The following is a 21,017-nucleotide window of genomic DNA, read 5'->3' on the forward strand; positions in this document are numbered from 1 at the left end:
CACAACAGCTACATCTGGATTTCGGGTTATTTTATGAACTAAATGCTGACCATAATTGTTCCTGATGTCGTATCTACTCAATCAACATTGGGGGAATGAAAACAGATTTTACGTCCAGTACAAGAAAAAATTCAAAATCTCCTTCAAGTAATTCTATCGACGCCCTAGGAAAGGGATCGCACATTTAGAACAAAGTACTCGTCTGTGGACCAACGGGTATGGCACTTTAATGTCCAGTTCAGGAAAATTTTGTCTTTAACAAGACTTTGTGTCTTAAAGAAGAGATCAGGCGTTTTCGGAGAGTTTCATTTACCAAAAAGGACTTGGGTTTGTTTATTTTCCTTCACTACAGTTCCGAACAGAGTTCAGTTTGAACGTAGCTCCTGTCCTTCAAAAATGAATTTTAATTTTCAAAGATTTCAGATACAAGGATAATTTAGTTTCATCATAATGGAGAAAAAGTCTTAGTTTCTTAGAAGAGTTTATTTTGTCTCTGGAAATTTAAGCATACAAAAGATATTAGACATCAAGATGACATTGCTTCTTGACACACATTACTTCCAGAGGGGATGTTCATTCTGGAGTTTTTTTTTTTGTGTGTGTGACAGAAGAGACACATCTGCATCATTCAGAGTACGAAGCCATGATGAACAAAAATGCTACAAAGAGACCGGAGAAACTGAAATTTGGTTTTGTCTTCACGAACTTTCTACTTTAATTTTAATCTACTTTCGTCATTTCATTCCTATTTTAAATAAACGTTAATCGTTGAAAACATGTAAGCGCTTTGTTCCTTTTAAGGATTTTTCACAGCGGAAAGGAAATCAGCCGGCAAAGCAGGAAACGAAATAAAAGAAAAAGCAATTTTTGCAGAATGTAGAAAAAGAAAAAAAAGGAACTGCAAATAACAGCGATAACAGTATGGAGCTTCCGCCGAGTGGCGTTATTAGAGTTACGAGAAGCTAACCTCAGAAAACCAACCTTGAAAAGCCGAATCATGGGGAAAAGAACCACGAGCCTACATCAAAAGAAAACCTATGAAGCATCCACTGCGTTTGAGATTGTTCCCACATAGCGACGGTCCTCAGGAAAGAGTTATGAAATGAATAAATATCTAAAATTAAGAAAAAGACAACATGAAGAAAGGCAAGAGAAAGAGGTGTCATTCTTCATCCTGTCCATGTCCCAAATGAAACGGCACTGAAGCCGCGGCGAGAAGGCAAGTTTTGACTGTCGGAAGGATGGGCTGAAGAGAAGGAGGAAAGCCTGAAAAAAAAGTGGTTAAGGTGACCGCTTGTGATAAGCGGGAAATACGGCTTCGAGTGCGGTGCGGCACAAATTCTCTTGTGTCAGTAATAAATAGTATCACTGGCATTAAACTGATTTCGCGATTTCCGAATCACTTTCGTTACATACTCTCCTCATTGCACAAGTTCCCGTAATGCAACAAGGTGGCATTCAATCTCGCAATGTACAGCGGTCACAATATTACAGCTCATCAGTGTATATCGAAGACTGTAATGACATTAAATGTTAATTACACGGATGTAAACTTCGCAATATGTCGCCGAACGCAGCTTTCGCCAAAAGAATGTTACTGTGCTAGTCGACAACGTCCTGGGATGGACAGAAATTTCAAGGGAACAAAGTGGAAGACTTCTAAAGGTATCTTTTTTATGTGTGATAGCACACGATATTCGTTGCGAAACGACTTACAGTAGTCCGAATGTACATAAGTCGAGATTAATTGCTTTCGATTAGGTAAAGAAGTTAGGCGGGAGGATGTTACAGCGAATTATGTAAGTCAGACGGACGATTAGCAGCTCTAATGTGTATGAGCGTTACATCTATAACGTACAGCAGTTTCAGACGACAGTACGCGCCTGCAAGCGACAGACTCATTTCAGGTAACGTCCGTACCATATGAAATAACCTAACGACTCCTGTTCGTGAATCTCAGAATAATCTCTCAAACAGCAGTAAACCACTCGGAACTAATTCTGGAGTAACCACTGCAGATTCTCAAATAGCCCTACAGTATTAGATCTCCCATTGTTTTATTGATTTTTTAGTAGTCACTGAAAGTGAGACTGATGTTCCAAGAGCTACTCATAAAGATTAAATTACAAATTGGAAAAATAAATTTACGAATTAACGGCTCTTTGCAGGTTCATGTTTCCGTGGTATTGGTATACGAGGAAAAGAATGTGTCATACTACCACAGTACGCCGCTAGGGGAACCAAAGCACATTCGCGCAGCCCATTGATAAAGTGATGAGTTGGTTGGGTCTTATTCACTGCATTTGAAGGGGAGCAACGCTGCAACAGTTCGTGCTGAAGTGGCGGAAGTGAGTGACAGCAACAGATCATCATGTGGATAATGGTTAGGTGGCGCCGACACTCACAGTGTGGCCAAACAAGTCTCAACGGCAAAAATGAAGTGACAGACCATCTCAGTAAAGAATCGGTAATAGCAAGAGATGTGGAGGCCCAAATGTTCGAAGAGCGGTGTATCACAATTGAAACGATAGTGGAAAAAGTGAGAATCAGTCATCGAGTACGTTGTTTTCAACATCTAGAAGGGCGTTTTGAATATGACAATGTCCGCCTACCTTTCGATTCCGCGATTGTTAACACTCTTTGATAAAACCCGCCGAAACGAGGCGGCAGCGGAAATTTAGCACCTACACCTAATCAGTGCAGGTGATTTCCTTACCTGTGTAATCACCATGGGCGGATGCCGTCTTTAGCACTATGACTTTGAGACAAATCAGTGAAGCAAGCAGCGGAAACATCTGAATTCACGACCGCCGAAAACAGTGAAGACCAAACCATTAGTCGGATAGGAGCAAACCGTCACAAGTGCTTACTACCTAAACGCCTAACGATGTTACGGGAGTGACCTGTGACTTCTTCCCCTTTCCTTGGTCGAAGAAACCGTTGCTTGTTACGTGTTCCCAGGAATACGATGAGGCGATATTTGAAGGTCTCGCACCTACGATCTGACTGCAATCATAGTTTATGTTATTTCCGCCTTGCGCATCTTGGAAAGATCTGACGACAAACTAATCTCGTGAAACACTGAACTACGGCATTCGTCTTGTGAAGATATCGTAGTAATTTCCACATTTAATTAATAAAGTGACGCTCCCAAATTAAAGTTGGAATAGTTGAAGCACACAGTTACTACACATAGCTTTTCTTAATAATGTGAACATGAAACCTTGAGTATTCTGAGCGAGTGTAATTTTAATGCGCGAGTGGCCAAGGCGTCGTGAAGTGCGTGCAGTTGGGTCGTGATTATGTTACTAAGAAAGTGTTTAAATTTGATGTAGATTGCAACAGTGTAATAATAGTTCACTAGTAGATGCATCACGTGATTCGAATAATGTCCATGTTTTCTACTGGTGTGGAAGTACAATAAATGTAAAACAGAAGTTACCAGTACGACCTATGATTAAGTAGTTTAGTAATCGCATACAAATATTAAAAAAAAGAAAAACAGGGAAGCTAACATATATCCCCATCTCCTGAGTAAGCTATGCCACAATTGAGAGGATAGGGAGAAGCTTCAGCATCCATGATTAAGAGTGCTCTGTGTGCAACACAATAGCCATATATAATTCCGTTGCTTTTGAGTATGTGTTGGTAAGTTATTTCTCTATTCCGTAACAGTAATAACTAAAGTATCGTGATATCCCTTATCTATATGAAACAAAACTGCGCCACGGGCCTAAATTGTTCTTTAATACCTGTAAGTTCTACTAGATTGTTGGCGCGTAACAATTCAGAACTCACCTTTGGATTATTTCGTCATCATTAATGGCAATTCATGGAAATGCAACCATGTGAATATAGGCCCTGTGTATAACAATAGCGTAATACTGCGAACGCGAAAGGGAGAGAGCCTGCAGTTGCAGCTGGCACAGAAGTAACGGGCACCCCGCCAAATGAAGAGTCCTGCAACAGCCGCTCCGCGCCAGCGCTCTCCGCCCTGCGGTCATTTACTTCCTCGGATCACAGCGTTTTTTTTTTTTTTTTTTTTTTTTTTGCTGCAAAATTAACACCTTCTGAGAGTTAAATAGTCGGGAAGATTTTCCCGTGCTCAATTCTTAGAGAACATTACTACTGAGAAGCGTGTCAAGAACAGTAAGGTTAAAACTAATAAATATATGTTTTATTGATACTTTATTAACACACGTACTGTTCTTATGTTCAAGAGTAAGAAAATGCAGGAAAACATTATCGCCAAAAGTCGCGAAAGCTTCATAGCAACTTACAGAACCATTTCATTTTCTACTTCTAGATATATACTTCATAAATGACGTTATTGTGTGTCGTTAGAATCGAAATAGCAGAGTTACCGCTTCCTAGCAAAGTTAGTGTAGTAGGTTAGGATAACTGAACAAACATTTAGATGTATAACGATAGTTGTGGCATAAACACGTAAGTATATATTTACCTGTCGTGGTTAGACCTTATAAACTGTAGCTGTACGTTAAGGCGACGCTGTGCAACCCTGGTCACACATTTTGTTAGAATTCTTATTAAATTTCAGTGTATTGGAGTGATATGTATGATGGCTGATTAATAACCTTATACTCGGCTAGGATTGTCTGTTCTTCCCATTACATGTACTGACTGTAGCTGAGGCAGTGTTGTAGCTTGAACCAGAGTCTGTTTTAGTTCATATACTTTACTTCTAATGTTCTTCAAAATCTACAATCAGTAAACAGCTGCGTCAGTGCGACGTGGTGTTCCTGATGTACAAAATGTGATGTGTCCGGGCGGTATGTGACGGCAAGAATGGCACAGACTGCTTGTTGGTAGGTCACGTTTGACATAAAATTCTTTATTCGGGCGTCAAGTTTCACTTGCTGGCCACCAATAAACGATAAAGATAAGTAACTTATAATATGTATGTAAGTGGGACATATTTTTTAACTTGGTATTTCAACTCATTTTTATGAGTTCTATTTTTCGACAATCTGTTAACTAGAATACCTCAAATCGAGTGCTTTAGCGTAAGATCCTGGACTCGAATTTGGGAAGAACTAGGCTCATATACCCCCCCCCCCCCTCCCTCCGATATAGATTTATGTAACTTGTTGTTTTCCTATATTATTTAAGGAAGACACTATGATGTTTCGCAAGGAAAGATTGCATCGTTTTTCTTCTTACATTATTATCTGAGATTTGCCCAATAGCTAGAAACTTCACTACCGAAGGAACGTCAGACGCTATATTTCTTCCTTCCTTTTATTCAGAACATTCTTTCACTTCTTTTCTTGGTCTGGAAACTCAAGAATGCCGTCTGAAAATCTCAGGCGATTTAGTTACTTAACTATATTTAACAGCTTTTTAGATATCTCATGGTTAACAAAGAAATTTATGACAGTAAACTGTATGGGCACAGAGATATTCAAACATCAAAAGGATCCCAACATGGATTTCGCTGATGTAGTAATCCGAGAATCCGAGAGCACCAGTGAAAGTGATACTGCGTACGTAACGTCTCTTCCGTCTTAAGATGTAGCACTCGATGCTACTCTATCCTGTGCAAGTTCCTCATTTCGGAATGACTGCTGCAACCATTAGAACCTGTTTCCTGCATTCTTCATCTCTAGGCCTCACTCTACAATTTTTACACCATCCTCCCCTCATCCGCCAACACATCATCCAATACTAAAGTCATGGTTCCTTGACATCTCAGAATGTGACCTATCAACCGACCACTCATTTAGTCAAGATGTGCGACGGATTTCCTTTCTGTCCCATCCTGTTCAATATCTCCTCATTAGTTACACGATTTACCCACCTAATCTTCAACATTCTTCTGTAGCACGACATTCCAAAGGTTCTATTCTCTTGTTGTCTGAATTGCTTGTTGTCGACGTTTCAGTATCATACAACGCTACACTCCAGACAAATACTCTCGGAAAAGACTCCTTAAAACATAGATTTAAATTCGAAATTAGCAAATTTTTCTTCTTAAGAAACGCTTTTTCTGACATTGTCAGTCTACATTTTACATCTTCTCCACTTCGGTCGTCATCAAACGTTTTACTTCCAATTAGTGGAGTGATCTACTACTTTCAGTGTCTCATTTCCTAATCTAATTCCCTCAGCATCGCCAGATTTAATTCGACTACATTCCATTACTCTTGTTTAGGTTTAGTTGATGTTCACGTCATATCTTCCTTTCAAGGCACTATCAACTCCATTCGACTACTCTTCCAAGTCCTATGCAATCTCTGACAGAATTCAATATGATGGAGCACAGCAGTCAGTCGTCCTTTCCATTGAGGCTTTATTAAACCAAATGTAGACTTCGGCTAGTAACTAGCCATTATCAATAGAGTATTTCAGAGATTTAATACATGTCCTAGTACTTCATTCCCCTGTTGTTCGGACTCCTGCCATAGTTCATTTAAGACAGTGACAGTGCGTAGTTTATGAACATCACCGTAAGGAAGCCAGGTTGTAGCCGTAGTAATGAAGGAAAATTGCCAGTTGCATCAAAAGCTCAGTATTTGCAAATGTAGAGCAGTTATTACAGTGAGAACAATATATACAACGGTTCCCTTCATTATTACCATCATCCTGCGGGATTACTATCTACAACCTGGCTTGTTCAAGGTGGCATTTAGGAACTATGCAGTGCCGTTGTCTTGGTATTTATGAACGGATGTCATTGCATGAGCATGGCTAATGATTTTTCCAGTGTAAAATGACCGCTTTTTTACATTTCGAACGATATGAAGATTGTTGTAGAAGGCAAAAGGAACTAGTTATCGTACTTCAATTGTAATAGGAAATTGCGAACTAGGTGTTAAAAGTTTTTTACTTTAAATATTTTATTTAGTAAACTAAATTAAGAGCGCCGTCTCCTCCCTGACAATGTCGCACTCCCGTCTCAACCACTGTTTCCCTTTCATGTCCTTTGACTTTTATAATTGATGTCTGATATCCGTACAAGTTGCAAATAAACTTTGGCTACCTCTGTTATACCCATACTAACTTCAGACTTTCAAATAGTGTATTCTAATCAATATTGTAAAAAGCTGTCTCTAGGTCTACACATACCATAAAAGTAGGATGGTATTTCCTTAATCTGTCTTCTTCTGTAAGTCGCAGGTTTTGTATTGCATCGCGTGCTCTCAAATTTCTCCGGAATCCACACTGATCTTCTGTGAGGTCAGCATCTCCCAATTCTTCCAGTCTTCTGTAAATATTTTGCAACCATGACTTATTAAACTGATAGTTCGGTAATATTCCCACAAGTCAAAACTTACTTTCTGTTTAATTACATTCATCTTGATGTCGGAGGGTATTTCTCCCGTCTAATATATCTTGCACGACGTGTGTAACAATTCTGCAATCACTGCCTGTCCCAAGGATATTAGTCGTTCTGTGGGTACGTCGTTACGCCATTTGTCTTGTTTCGACTTAGTTTTCAGAGCTCTGACAAATTCTTCTCACTGTATATCTCTCATTTCGTCTATTTCGTCCTCCCTTTCTACAATACTGTCTTCGAGTTAATTTCCTTTCTATAAACCCACAATATATTCCATCCGCCTTTCAGCTCTTCCAGCTTTGAGTAGTAATAGTTTTCCATTTCAGCCTTTGAGTTTCATACAGCTGCACCTCTTTTCTCGAAAAGTCTCGTTAACTTTCCTGTAGGCAGTATCTATCTTTCCCTTACTTATGCATGCCTCTACAGACTTACATTTGACCACTAGCCATTCTTGTGTAGCCATTTAGCACTTTCTGCTAATATCTTTGTTTGGACGTCTGTATTCTCGTCCGTCTGCTTCATTTGTTGCATTTTTATATTGTCTCCTTTCGTCAATTAAATTTAAAATCTACTGTGATATCCAAAGTTTTCTACACTGGTGTGCATAACTTCAGAGCGAAAGTAAGTCTCGCATGATGTGCCACTGCCAAGCAACAGATCTCGATGGAAGTTTGACCACACATAGAAAGACCTGTAGTGTATAGTCCAGAACTAACATAAAGAAATACGCAATGAGATGAACAGAAATAACACTTTTATTCAAAGACAATAATCACACTGAAGTCACCGCGATTCACGATAGTCTCTTGGACATAACAAAAGGCTGGACCTGATATTTAACAGGGTGCGTGATCACCACGAACGTCAACACATGCTCTCATCGCGCTGTCATGATGGCCACAACGCAGTTTTTGTGATAGGGCACTCCATTCCCCAACCAGCGTGCGGTGGCAGCTGCTGAATGGACGTTGGTACATGTGGACGTGAAGCTATACGTCTCTCCAGTGCGTCCCACACGTGGTCCATGGGATTAAAGTCGGGGGATCGGGCAGACCAGTCCGTTAGCCAAACATCCTCTCGTTACAAGGGTTCCACCACCTTCACTGTTCGATGTGGTCGCGTATTGTCATCCATAAAAATCAAATACGAATTTGGAGAAGTAGTGCAGTGTCAGTATAACGTTTCCGAATGAATGTACCGTGTATAAAAAGTTGGAAGTCAGTATGCCCAGGGACGGGGTGCACTCAGCCTCGTGATGCCAATTGAGGAGCTACTAGACCGAATAGTAGCAGCTTCGGTCAAGAATACCATCATAACGGCCGGGAGAGCGGTGTGCTGACCCCACGCCCCTCCTATCCGCATCCTCCACCGAGGATGACACGGCGGTCGGATGGTCCCGGTAGGCCACTCGTGGCCTGAAGACGGAGAGTGCCCAGGGAACATTATGCCTCCCCACGCCATAACACCTGGACCACCAGGTCATGGGGACGTACCCTCATATGACGGGAAGTGGGAACACGTATTGAAATAGGAACGATGTCGAATACACTCGGTTTGCGGGCCCAGGTGTTATTGTTTGGGGAGACTTAATGTTGCATGGGATTACTGACCTCCAAACTTTGCACACGGTAAGCTCACCGGTCAAGGTTATTATGATACTGTACTCATTCTCCATGCAGGTCTTTTCACGGGTAAATTCGTCGATGACTGTATTTTTATGGACCGAAATACGTGACCACATCGCTCAGGAGAAGCAACTTTTAGAACGAGAGGATATAATGGACTGGCCTGTCCGATCTACCGACTTAAGTCACGTCGAGCACGTGTAGGATGCGTTGGGAGACCTATTTCAGTACATCCACATGTACCAATGACCGTCCGGCAGTTGTCATTTGCGGTGGTAGAGGAATTGAAAGCTACACCACACCAACACCTTACCTACTTTGTGGGCAGCATTGCAGGACGTTGTATGGTACGCATTGCCGTGTGTGGTGATCACGCATCCTCTTATGAGCCATGTCCCGCTGTTTGTAATGTCCGGAGGACCATGAAGAATAGCGGTAACTTTCATGGAATAATTGTCTTTCAATAAACGCGTCATTTCTTTTCGTTTAAATCTGTATTTCTTTCAGTCAACTTCTATACTATAGGCCTACTACAGCAGTTCTTTCTATGTTATGTCCAATGTTTACCGATCTATTTTACGAAGTTTACCCAGAAAGTAATGCACCGCATTTCTTTCTCTCAACAATTCTTTATTGAACATAATGAGAATTACACACACGAAAGAATGGCGTTTTAGCTACACACCCTATTTTTCCACGTAATCACCATCCCGTTCTATGGTCTTCCTCCAGCGCGAAACAAGGGCGTGTATGCCCTGACGATACCAGTCCTTGTCCTGGTGGCGGAGCCAGTGCTTCACTTTGTGAATCACCTCCTGACCGTCCTCAAAATACCTTCCACGAATGGCATCCTTTGATGCGTCTATCCTCGCGAATGACAACATCAGCTCACTGCAACATGTCAGGTGAGACAGTCGTGGATGGTCTCCCCGACCGCTGCAAATCGTGGAGCTCGCCGAATCGCCTTCTGGTGACCTCACCCTCATTGTTCAGCGACTACTTGTACATCTACATCTACATGGATACTCTGCAAATCACATTTAAGTGCGTGGCAGAGGATTTGTCCAACCACCTTCACAATTCTCTATTATTCCATTCTCGTATAGCGCGCGGAAAGAATGAACACATATATCTTTCCGTACGAGCTCTGATTTCCCTATTTTATCTTGGTGATCGTTCCTCCCTATGTAGGTCGGTGTCAAAAAAATATTTTCGCATTCAGAGGAGAAAGTTGGTGATTGGAATTTCGTGAGAAGATTCCGTCGCAACGATTAACGCCTTTCTTTTAATTCGGTTACGTTCCATTATCCTCTGCTTTTGTTGATGTTCATCCTATATCTACAGTTCAAAACACTGTCCAATCCGTTCAGCTGCCCTTCCAAAACCTTTGCTGTCTCTGACAGAATTACAATGTTATCGGCAAACCGCAAAGTTTTTATTCCTTCTCCCTGAACTTTAATTCGTTCTCGATACTTTACTTTGGTTTCCTTTACCACTTGCTCAGTTTACGTATTGAATAACATTGGAGATAGGCTATAGTCCTGTCTCACTCCCTTCGCAATCACTGCTTTTTATCATGCCCTCTACTGTTATAACTGCCGTCTGGCTACTGTATGAGTTGTGAATAGCATTTGGCTCCCTGTTTTTTGCTCCTGCTACCTTCAGAATTTCGAGAAGAGTATGGCAGTTAACATTGACCAAAGCTTTCTCTAAGTCTATAAATGTTATAAAAGTAGGTTAGTCATTCCTTAATCTATCTTCAGACATAAGTCGTAGGGTCGTAGGGTCGCGAGTGCACACATTTCTCCGGAATCCATACTGAGATTCTCCGAGGTCGGTTTCTACCAGTTTTTCCATTTTCCTGTAAAGAATTCGTGTAACTATTTTGCAATAATGACTTATTAAATGACAGTTCGGTAATATTCACACCTGTCGGCTCCTTCTTCCTTTGGAATTGGAATTACTACATGCCTCTTGAAGTCAAAGGGCATTTCGAATGTTTTATACATCTTGTACACCAGATGGAAGATATATGTCATGACTGGCTCTCACAACGCTGGCAGTAGGTCTAACGGAAAGGCGTCTACCGCCGGGGCCTTGTTTCGACTTAGATCGTTTAGTACTCTGTCGAATTCTTCTCGCAGTATCATTTCTCCAATTCCTCTTCATCTACGTCCTCTTCCATTTCTATGATATTGCCTGCAAGTCTATCTCTTTCTATAGACCATTATATACTCCTCCCACCTTTTAGCTTTCCCTTCTTTGCTTAGGACTGGTTTTCCACCTGAGCTGTTTCTCCTTTGTCCAAAGGCCTCTTTAATTTCCCTGTAGGCAGTATCTATCTTTGCACTAGTGATATATGCTTCTCAGTCCTTTTGTTTGTCCTACAGCCATTCCTGCTTAGCAACTTTGCACTTCCTGTCACTCTCATTTTTTAGACGTTTTTATTCTCTTTCTCCTGCTTTATTTGCTACATTTTTATATTTTCTCCTTTCATCAGTTATATCCAGCATCTCCTGCGTTATTCAAGGTTTTCTATTAGACCTTGTCTTTTTATCTATTTTATCCTCAGCTGCCTTCACTATTTCCTCTCTCAATGCTATCCATTCGCCTTCTGCTGTAATCCTTTCCCCGGTTCTAGTCAATCGCTGCCCAATGCTCCATCTGAAACTCGCAGCAACCTCTGGGTCTTTCATCTTATTTAGTTCCCATCTGCTTAATTTCCTAACATTTTGCAATTTCATAAGTTTTAATGTACAGTTCATAGCCAATAAATTGTGGTCAGAGTCCATATCTTCCCCTGGAAATGTCTTACAATTTAAAATCCGCTCCCGTAATATCTATATAATTAAAGGTATTAAATTGTCCATGTCAAACATTTCAAACGCTTGTAGTACCAAAACTCGCAGCCTCCAATCGTAAACCGTAGATTCATGCAGTAATCTTTAATTAAGCAGAATTTCGTTTCTTTGTTGCTGGATTTTTCCAACTGGTTACTTGTGATATGCTTATTTCTCTTGACGTAAAATTTTCTTTGCCTTTTGCTAGTCCTGTGATCTGATCTCATTACTGGATTTATTTATAATGCACATATAGCACTTACATATTTAGGATATGAAGCACGGTCGTACTTGTGTTCATAAATAGCGGTTTCTGGTTCTTCTAATTCTTCCCCATGAACCGCCGGCCATGGCGAAGTGGGGTTGCTTGCGTACCTCAGTGATATAGATAGCCGTACCGTACCAGCAACCACAACGGATGGGTGTGTGTTGAGGAGCCAGACAAACATCTGCTTGCTGAAGAGAAGCAATTGTAAGGGGCAACAGTCTGGATGATTGACTGATCTGACGCTATACCATCAGCCAACATTGCCTTGCTGTGCTGGTTCGAAAGACTCAAAGCAGGGGTAAACTACAGCCGTTATTTTATACGAGGGTCTGAAGCTCTACGGTATGATTAAATGATTATGGCATCATGTTGGGTAAAATATTCCGGTGGTAAACTATTCTGTATTCGGATCTCCGGGAGGTGACTGCTCAGGATGATTTAACCAGGAAAAACAAAACTGGCATTGAATGGGTCGGTGCGTTGGAAGTTAAATCACTTAATCGGGAGGGTAGGTTAGAAAATTTAAAAATTAGGGATGCTGAAGAAATTAGATTAGGAAACGAGACACTTAAAGTAGTAGATGAGTTTTGCTATTTTGGCAGTAAAATAAATGATGATGGTCGAAACAGAGAGGATATAAAATGTAGACTGGAAATGTCAAGAAAAGCGTTTCTGAAGAAGAGAAATTTGTTAACGTCGAATACAGATTCAAGTTTTAGGAAGTCTTTCCTGTAGTGTTTGTATGGAGTGTAGGCATGTATGGAAGTGAAAGACGAATGATAAACAGTTTAGACAAGAAGAGAATAGAAGCTTTTGAGAAGTGGTGCTACAGAAGAATGCAGGAGATTGCATGGGCAGATAACATTGCTAATGAGGTGGTGTCGAACAGAATTGGGGAGAAAAGAAATTTGTTACACAACCTGACTAGAAGAAGGCATCAGTTGATAGGACACATTCAGAGACATCAACGGATCACCAGTTAAGAATTTGAGGGAAATTTCTGGGGAGGGGAGACTAAAAACCGTAGAAGGAGAGCAAGAGATGAATACAGTAAGCAGATTCAGAAGGATGGAAGTTGCAGTATTTATACGGAAATGTAGAGGCTTGCACAGGATAGAGTAGAAAGGAGAGCTGCATTAAATCACTCTTCGGACGGAAGACCGCAACAACACCATTACATTTGACTACATCCTTAAGATCGAATATAGAATTTTTTGCTGGCATACTATTCCTTTAATCAAAAGTACGCATATACATACATATTGCCGGGAAACTGCAATTTTGGAGGCAATTGTAAGTTTCTGTAAATGCTATCTTCGAAACAACGCTGGATTTCACCATGTACTTAAGGCGCAGTATCGACGCAGTTGTGGAATGATAACATTTTATCTATGTCATACGTGTCCACATACATTTCCTGTGTCTCGGAACCGTCAACAGAGTTTCGAGGTAATACTTTCTAGCACGTTTAGCGATACTCAGATTACAGTGGGTCTCTGACATGCATCAAAACGTTTGAGTTGTTTTCCTAAAACATAGGGTACAGATGTAGCGTTTATGGCATTACATTGGAAATATCACCCAAAGCCTACTTTCTCCTCTTAATGAACAAAACAAGTTTGACATATGAGACACAAAAAACAAATTGATTTTCCTTCTCTTTGAATCGCATCCCTATTAATAGGGAGCTGGCCCTACTCGTTTCCTCTACAGAGAGCATATTTTCTACATCTACATCTACATTTATGCTCCACAAGCCACCCAACGGTGTGTGGCGGAGGGCACTTTACGTGCCACTGTCATTATCTACCTCTCCTGTTCCAGTCGCGTATGGTTCGCGGGAAGAACGACTGCCGGAAAGCCTCCGCGCGCGCTCTAATCTCTCTAATTTTATATTCGTGATCTCCTCGGGAGGTATAAGTAGGGGGAAGCAATATATTCGATACCTCATCCAGAAACGCACCCTCTCGAAACCTGGACAACAAGCTACACCGCGATGCATAGCCCCTCTCTTGCAGAGTCTGCCACTTGAGTTTGCTAAACTTCTCCGTAACGCTATCACGGTTACCAAATATCCCTGTGACGAAACGCGCCGCTCTTCTTTGGATCTTCTCTATCTCCTCTGTCAACCCGACCTGGTACGTATCCCACACTGATCAGCAATACTCAAGTATAGGTCGAATGAGTGTTTTGTAAGCCACCTCATTTGTTGATGGACTACATTTTCTAAGGACTCTCCCAATGAATCTCAACCTGGTACCCGCCACTTCAAATCGTTCCACACGCATACTCCTAGATATTTTACAGAAGTAACTGCTACCAGTGTTTGTTACGCTATCATATAATCATACAATAAAGGATCCTTCTTTCCATGTATTCGCAATACATTACATTTGTCTATGTTAAGGGTCAGTTGCCACTCCCTGTACCAAGTGCCTATCCGCTGCAGATCTTCCTGCAATTCGCTGCAATTTTCTAATGCTCTGTTTGCTAAAAACTCTTCAATCCAGCCACACAGCTGGTCTGATATTCCGTAGGCTCTTATTTTGTTTATCAGGCGGCAGTGCGGAACTGTGTCGAACGCCTTCCGGAAGTCAAGGAAAATGGCATCTACCTGAGAGCCTGTATCTAACATTTTCTGGGTCTCATGAACAAATAAAGCGAGTTGGGTCTCACACGACCGCTGTTGACGTAATCCATGTTGATTCCTACAGAGTAGATTGTGGGTATCCAAAAACGACATGATACTCGAGCAAAAACATGTTCTAAAATTCTACAACAGATCGATGTCAGAGATATAGGTCTATAGTTTTGCGTATCTGCTCGACGACCCTTCTTGAAGACTGGGACTACCTGTGCTCTTTTCCAATCATTTGAAACCTTCCGTTCCTCTAGAGACTTGCGGTACACGGCTGTTAGTAGGGAGGCAAGTTCTTTCGCGTAGTCTGTGTAGAATCGAATTGGTATCCCATCAGGTCCAGTGGACTTTCCTCTGTTGGGTGATTTCAGTCGCTTCTCTATTCCTTGGACACTTATTTCGATGTGAGCAATTTTTTTCGTTTGTCCGAGGATTTAGAGAAGGAACTGCAGTGCGGTCTTCCTCTGTGAAACAGCTTTGGAAAGAGGTGTTTATTATTTCAGCTTTACGCGTGTCATCCTCTGTTTCAATGCCATCATCAACCCAGAGTGTCTGGATATGCTGTTTAGAGCCACTTACTGATTTAACGTAAGACCAGAACTTCCTAGGATTTTCTGTCAAGTCGGTACATAGAATTTTACTTTTGAATTCACTGAACGCTTCACGCACAGCCCTCCTTACGCTAACTTTGACATCGTTTAGCTTCTGTTTGTCTGAAAGGTTTTGGCTGCGTTTAAACTTGCAGTGAAGCTCTCTTTGCTTTCGCAGTAGTTTCCTAACTTTGTTGTTGAACCACGGTGGGTTTTTCCCGTCCCTCACAGTTTTCCGCGGCACGTACCTGTCTAAAACGCATTTTACGATTGCCTCGAACTTTTTCCATAAACACTCAACATTGTCAGTGTCGGAACAGAAATTTTCGTTTTGATCTGTTAGGTAGTCTGAAATCTGCCTTCTATTACTCTTGCTAAACAGATAAACCTTCCTCCCTTTTATTATATTCCTATTTACTTCCATATTCAGGGATGCTGCAACGGCCTTATGATCACTGATTCCCTATTCTGCGCTCACAGAGTCGAAAAGTTCGGGTCTGTTTTTTATCAGTAGGTCCAAGATGTTATCTCCACGAGTCGGTTCTTTGTTTAATTGCTCGAAGTAATTTTCGGATAGTGCACTCAGTATAATATCACTCGATGCTCTGTCCCTACCACCCGTCCTAAACATCTGAGTGTCCCAGTCTATATCTGGTAAATTGAAATCTCCACCTAAGACTATAACATGCTAAGAAAATTTATGTGAAATGTATTCCAGATTTTCTCTCAGTTGTTCTGCCACTAATGCTGCTGAGTCGGGTGGTCGGTAAAAGGTGCCAATTATTAACCTGGCTCGGTTGTTGAGTGTAACCTCCACCCATAATAATTCACAGGAACTATCCACTTCTACTTCACTACAGGATAAACTACTACTAACATCGACAAACACGCCTCCACCGATTGCATGCAATCTGTCCTTTCTAAACACTGTCTGTGCCTTTGTAAAAATTTCGGCAGAATTTATCTCGGGCTTCAGCCAGCTTTCCATACCTATTACGATTTCAGCTTCGGTGCTTTCTATCAGCGCTTGAAGTTCCGGTACTTTACCAACGCAACTTCGACAGTTTACAATCACAATACCGATTGCTGCTTGGTCCCTGCATGTCCTGACTTTGCCCCGCACCCTTTGAGGCTGTTGCCCTTTCTGTACTTGCCCGAGGCCATCTAACCTAAGAAACCGCCCAGTCCACGCCACACAATCCCTGCTACCCGTGTAGCCACCTGCTGTGTGTAGTGGACTCCTGACCTATCCAGCGGAACTCGAAATCCCACCACCCTATGGCGCAAGTCGAGTAATCTGTAGCCCACACGGTCGCAGAACCTTCTCAGCTTCTGATTCAGACCCTCCACTCGGCTCTGTACCAAAGGTCCGCAGTCAGTCCTGTCGACGATGCTGCATATGGTGAGCTCTGCTTTCATCTCGCTTGCGAGACTGGCAGTCTTCACCAAATCAGATAGCCGCCGGAAGCCAGAGAGGATTTCCTCCGATCCATAGCCGACACGAGCGACCACCTTTTTAGAGTTTTCTTATTTTCCACGTATTTTTTAACGTTTGGATACTAATGTCATAGTAATTATCAAAATACATATCCACGACCGTAACCCAAGTCTTAACTGTCGCTTGAGCCATGGCACGGTAGCAAGTTAGAGTCCTGTTGATGAAGGAAATGTTCTTCAACAGTGTTTGGCGGACAAAATGGGGAGTGCTGGTGTCGTAAAGTTCCTGAGAATCCCAATGTGCTCCAACAAATCAAATCATTGCGCCAAGCTTCTTAATGTAAACTTATGTTCCGCGGTTGATGGTCTGCTGTCTATCGGAAACGGTTCATTAGTTCGGCGGTTCGCTTGGCGCTGTCTGATACGACTATGCTATGTGACGGCACCAAGAATTTCTGTTTACCGGCATGACGCTGAGTGCACCCTATTTAAGTCCTCCCACCATCTCAACAATAAAAATTACTTGACAGAAATGGGAACTGAACGAAGATTCTTTTCATGGCAGTCAGGTATATTAACTGTTCGGAGGCGGACACCCACTATTTCACTCAGGAGTATTATAAAACTGTAGAATGAATGTGTAATTACGCGGTTTAGAGATGTGTTGCGTAGGTCTGGCGCTATAATCTCGCTTCTTAGATGTGCCAAAGTATTTACCTTCAACCAATATTATCCCGCGAGACGGGACTAAAACCGTATTTTGCACTCGTATCGTAGTCCCTGGACGAAAAAATTCAGACACCAAACTGGTCTTTGTTGGTAGATCAAAGGGCGTTGTAGTGATAGAGCACGCCTTCTCCCTCCCCTTGCCCCCTTTTGGTAGAGCTTGCCTTCCCGACTCCCCCCCCCCCACCATCCCCAGGCCCCGTCGACACCCTAGAAAACAGGGTGTTGCTGTACCGCGTGGGCTTGGAAGCATTTGCATCAAAGCTACTTACAGCTGTGACTCAAGCAGTCAATTTGAATATCGATTAATCAAAATTTTATGATAGGGATGTAGACGAGAAAGAATGTCCGTACCAGAATCGTAACAACTGGAAGAGCCCAATTTTGACCCATCAGTTCAAATGTATTCGGTATTTAATATTTACAAACAAATGATTATCTGGAGGCAAGAATGAATCACTATTCAGTATCAAGTTTTACATGGGATCAAGCATAAACTAAAAATAACAGTTACAAAATGGCAACAGGAAAATTCTATATTGTTAACACGATTGAGAGTGAGTAATTATAGAAATGAAGAGCAACAGTGGTGCATGGAAGTGTATTACTTCGCCTGTATGCCGTAGTAGCTCGCAGTGTTATGCAGATGCGATCGGCGGTTGTCCCCCTATGTCGTGAATCACGTACACATACTTGATTTTCAGAGACTATTCCTACTCCAATTAGTGCGTAAGGCCTTAAAAAAATGGTTCAAATGGCTCTGAGCAATATGGGACTTAACATCTCAGGTCATCAGTCCCCTAGAACTTATAACTACTTAAACCTAACTAACCTAAGGACATCACACATATCCATGCCCGAGGCAGGATTCGAACTTGCGACCGTAGCGGTCGCGCGGTTCCAGACTGAAGCGCCTAGAACCGCTCGGCCACACTGGCCGGCCGTAAGGCCTTAGAGCCAGACTCTCGTCAACATGGTGCCTTCCGAGCCAGACTTTCGTCGACATGTCGCCTACCACGAAGTCCTCTGTTTTAGCTACTGATACATGGACGCTAAGTGTTCACTGCTCCAGGACACCGACAAAAGACACTTAACGACATTGTTCGGTTGTATTTAAAAACTCAGTCCCAGCAAGAAAACAGCACACTGTCAGTGTAAGCACTATTTTGTATTGCCGCTCTAAATAGTTGTTCCAACAAAGAGCTATGTCCATATTACAAGCAAAGTCTGTGGGAACTCTCCAGATCTGTTAGGAGGCCATATCCTTGCTAGTCCTAGCTCCTAACTACCCCCACGATGGTATCCCTGCGCTACTAGGTTATTTTTTCAAGCCGAGGAGCCTGTCTAAAGGTCACCGCTTCATGGCGACCATCAATAATGGCGGTCTGAAAAGAGTTGCATTGTAATTATTCAGGTCCATAATTTCTCCTCTACGGATGATGTGTAGTTTAAGCTGTCCTTAATTTTAATGTATATCTTAATTCCCTAAAAGACTAAAACTATTATCACAATGTGATACCAATAATATTTCTTGTTAATGAGTTAGGTGACTATTTAACTGAAGAAATGAGATAAGGAAAAATATTAAGCCGCGAAGTCTGTGGGAACTCTCCAGATCTGTTAGGAGGCCATATCCTTGCTAGCGGTACTTACCACGTTGCGCATCTCCTCTTCTACGGCCAGTAGGTTGTTCTTAGAGTAGTCGACATATGTGACATTGGGAGACTTGGAAACGGCAGATGGGCTGATATAGACCAGGCTAGGGTTCTCGCTGATGCGAACATGCCGGAGGAACGGCAGCCTGGTGAGGGCATGTGAATCGATCTCCGCTAGTGTGCTGGACCTGGACAGGCTGATGCTTCCCACACGGACTCGGTTGAGCGACCGTGGGCGCAGCGTGGTGATCTGTGTGCCGTCCATGTTCAAGTATCCCACGTAGCCGACGCGTGACAGCGCAGCCTGCGGAAGCGACCGGAAACCGTTGTGTCCCAGCATCAGCCGAGAGATGTTGAGCCCGTCCAGCGACGTCTCCTCCATGGTGACGATCTTGTTGTAGGACAGGTCGAGCATGCGCATCACCAGTGGCAGCAACAGGTTGTCGTAGCGGTTGAGCTGGTTGCCTGCCAGGCGCAGCACCTGCAGCTTGGGGGTGTCCTTGAACGTGTGCTGATCCAACACTGCGATCTGGTTGTAGCTCAAGTCGATATCGATCACCTCGGGCAGCAGGAACGAAGTAGGCGAAATGACGCGAATGCCGTTGCTGGAGAGGTTGAGGAATCTGAGCGCCGGTAGGTCCAGCAAGAAGGAGCGCAGTGTGTTGTGTGACAGGTCCATGGAGCGCAGGCACATAGCAGAAGTGCGACCGGAACCGCGAATCTGAAAAACACCATAAGAAACGCTCTCAGTATACATTCAACTTAAGCCTGGTTTACATAGATAGACTAAGTTGCGAAACTCTTTTCCTGAAACCAGCGGTGCGAAACTAGCTTCGTAAATTGCCTACTACTTGGCGACATCAGTGTACATTTCAGTTTCGAAGTTTTTTGAGTGCTAGAACCCACTGCCGTCTCTAGCATTGAATTTGGGTAGTTAAACTAGTAGTGATGGATTTCATGGTTATTTGCTTCCAATAACAACAAAGGGAAAAGGTTAAAACGTATTTGAGTTTGTAACTGGATGAAGGAATGGCGCCAGCTCGGGTGCTCAGCACATTGTTGAGAGGAACTGTTGTTTAAATCTCCAGAAGCTACTTGGTGCACATACCAATGACATCACAACAAATCACAGCTCTTAATTGAATTCAATATGCAGTAAAGATAGAAGATACAGTACTGTGTCTATACAGTATCCATATCGCCTTTTAAAGACTACAAATGGCAATTTTTTTCAAATGTCTGTGATGTCATCTCTTTCGGAAGTTCTTTTTCTCCGAGCTTTCATACATCAAAACTCTTCGCCTGGTATTTACTCTAATTTTATATTTTCACCATTACTTCTTCATTGGATCCTCTGGGTTATTTCCGTATTTTCGTAGCTATGCTTTTTGCGGAGCTGGATATTTCGTCAGGCTCTACAGAATAGTTTCATATTGGCTTAAGAGTATCTGCAGTATATTAGAAATGCTCAAGGGTATCTACACTATTAGCCATTAAAATTGCTACACAACGATGATGACGTGCTACAGACGCGAAATTTAACCGACAGGATGAAGATGCTGTGATATGCAAATTATTAGCTTTTCAGAGCATTCACACAAGGTTGGCGCCGGTGGCGACACATACAATGTGCTGACATGAGGAAAGTTTCCAACCGATTTCTCATACACAAACAGCAGTTGACTGGCGTTGCCTGGTGAAACGTTGTTGTGATGCCTCGCGTAAGGAGGAGAAATGCGTACCATCACATTTCCGACTTTGATAAAGGTCAGATTGTACCCTATTGAGATTACGGATTATCGTATCGCGACATTGCAGCTCGCATTGGTCGAGATCCAATGACTGTTAGCAGAATATGGAATCTGTGGGTTCAGGAGGGTAATACGGAACACCGTGCTGGATCCCAACGGCTTCGTATCACTAGCAGTCGAGATGACAGGC

At 42.4% G+C, this 21,017-nt stretch overlaps 1 protein-coding gene across 1 annotated transcript in view; it reads right to left on the reverse strand.

Annotated features, from left to right (window-relative positions):
* The window catches only part of LOC126249228 (leucine-rich repeat neuronal protein 1-like), a 114,725-nt gene extending 94,955 nt beyond the window's left edge, over positions 1 to 19,770 (reverse strand). The window contains exon 1 of the mRNA XM_049950885.1: positions 19,075 to 19,770. Within this exon, the coding sequence (XP_049806842.1) occupies positions 19,075 to 19,770 (696 nt within the window). The remainder of the gene's footprint in view (positions 1 to 19,074) is intronic.
* Between the last annotated feature and the right edge of the window lie 1,247 nt (positions 19,771 to 21,017).

This window comes from Schistocerca nitens, chromosome 3 (assembly GCF_023898315.1).
Source record: "Schistocerca nitens isolate TAMUIC-IGC-003100 chromosome 3, iqSchNite1.1, whole genome shotgun sequence".
In the NCBI taxonomy this organism is placed as follows: domain Eukaryota; kingdom Metazoa; phylum Arthropoda; class Insecta; order Orthoptera; family Acrididae; genus Schistocerca; species Schistocerca nitens.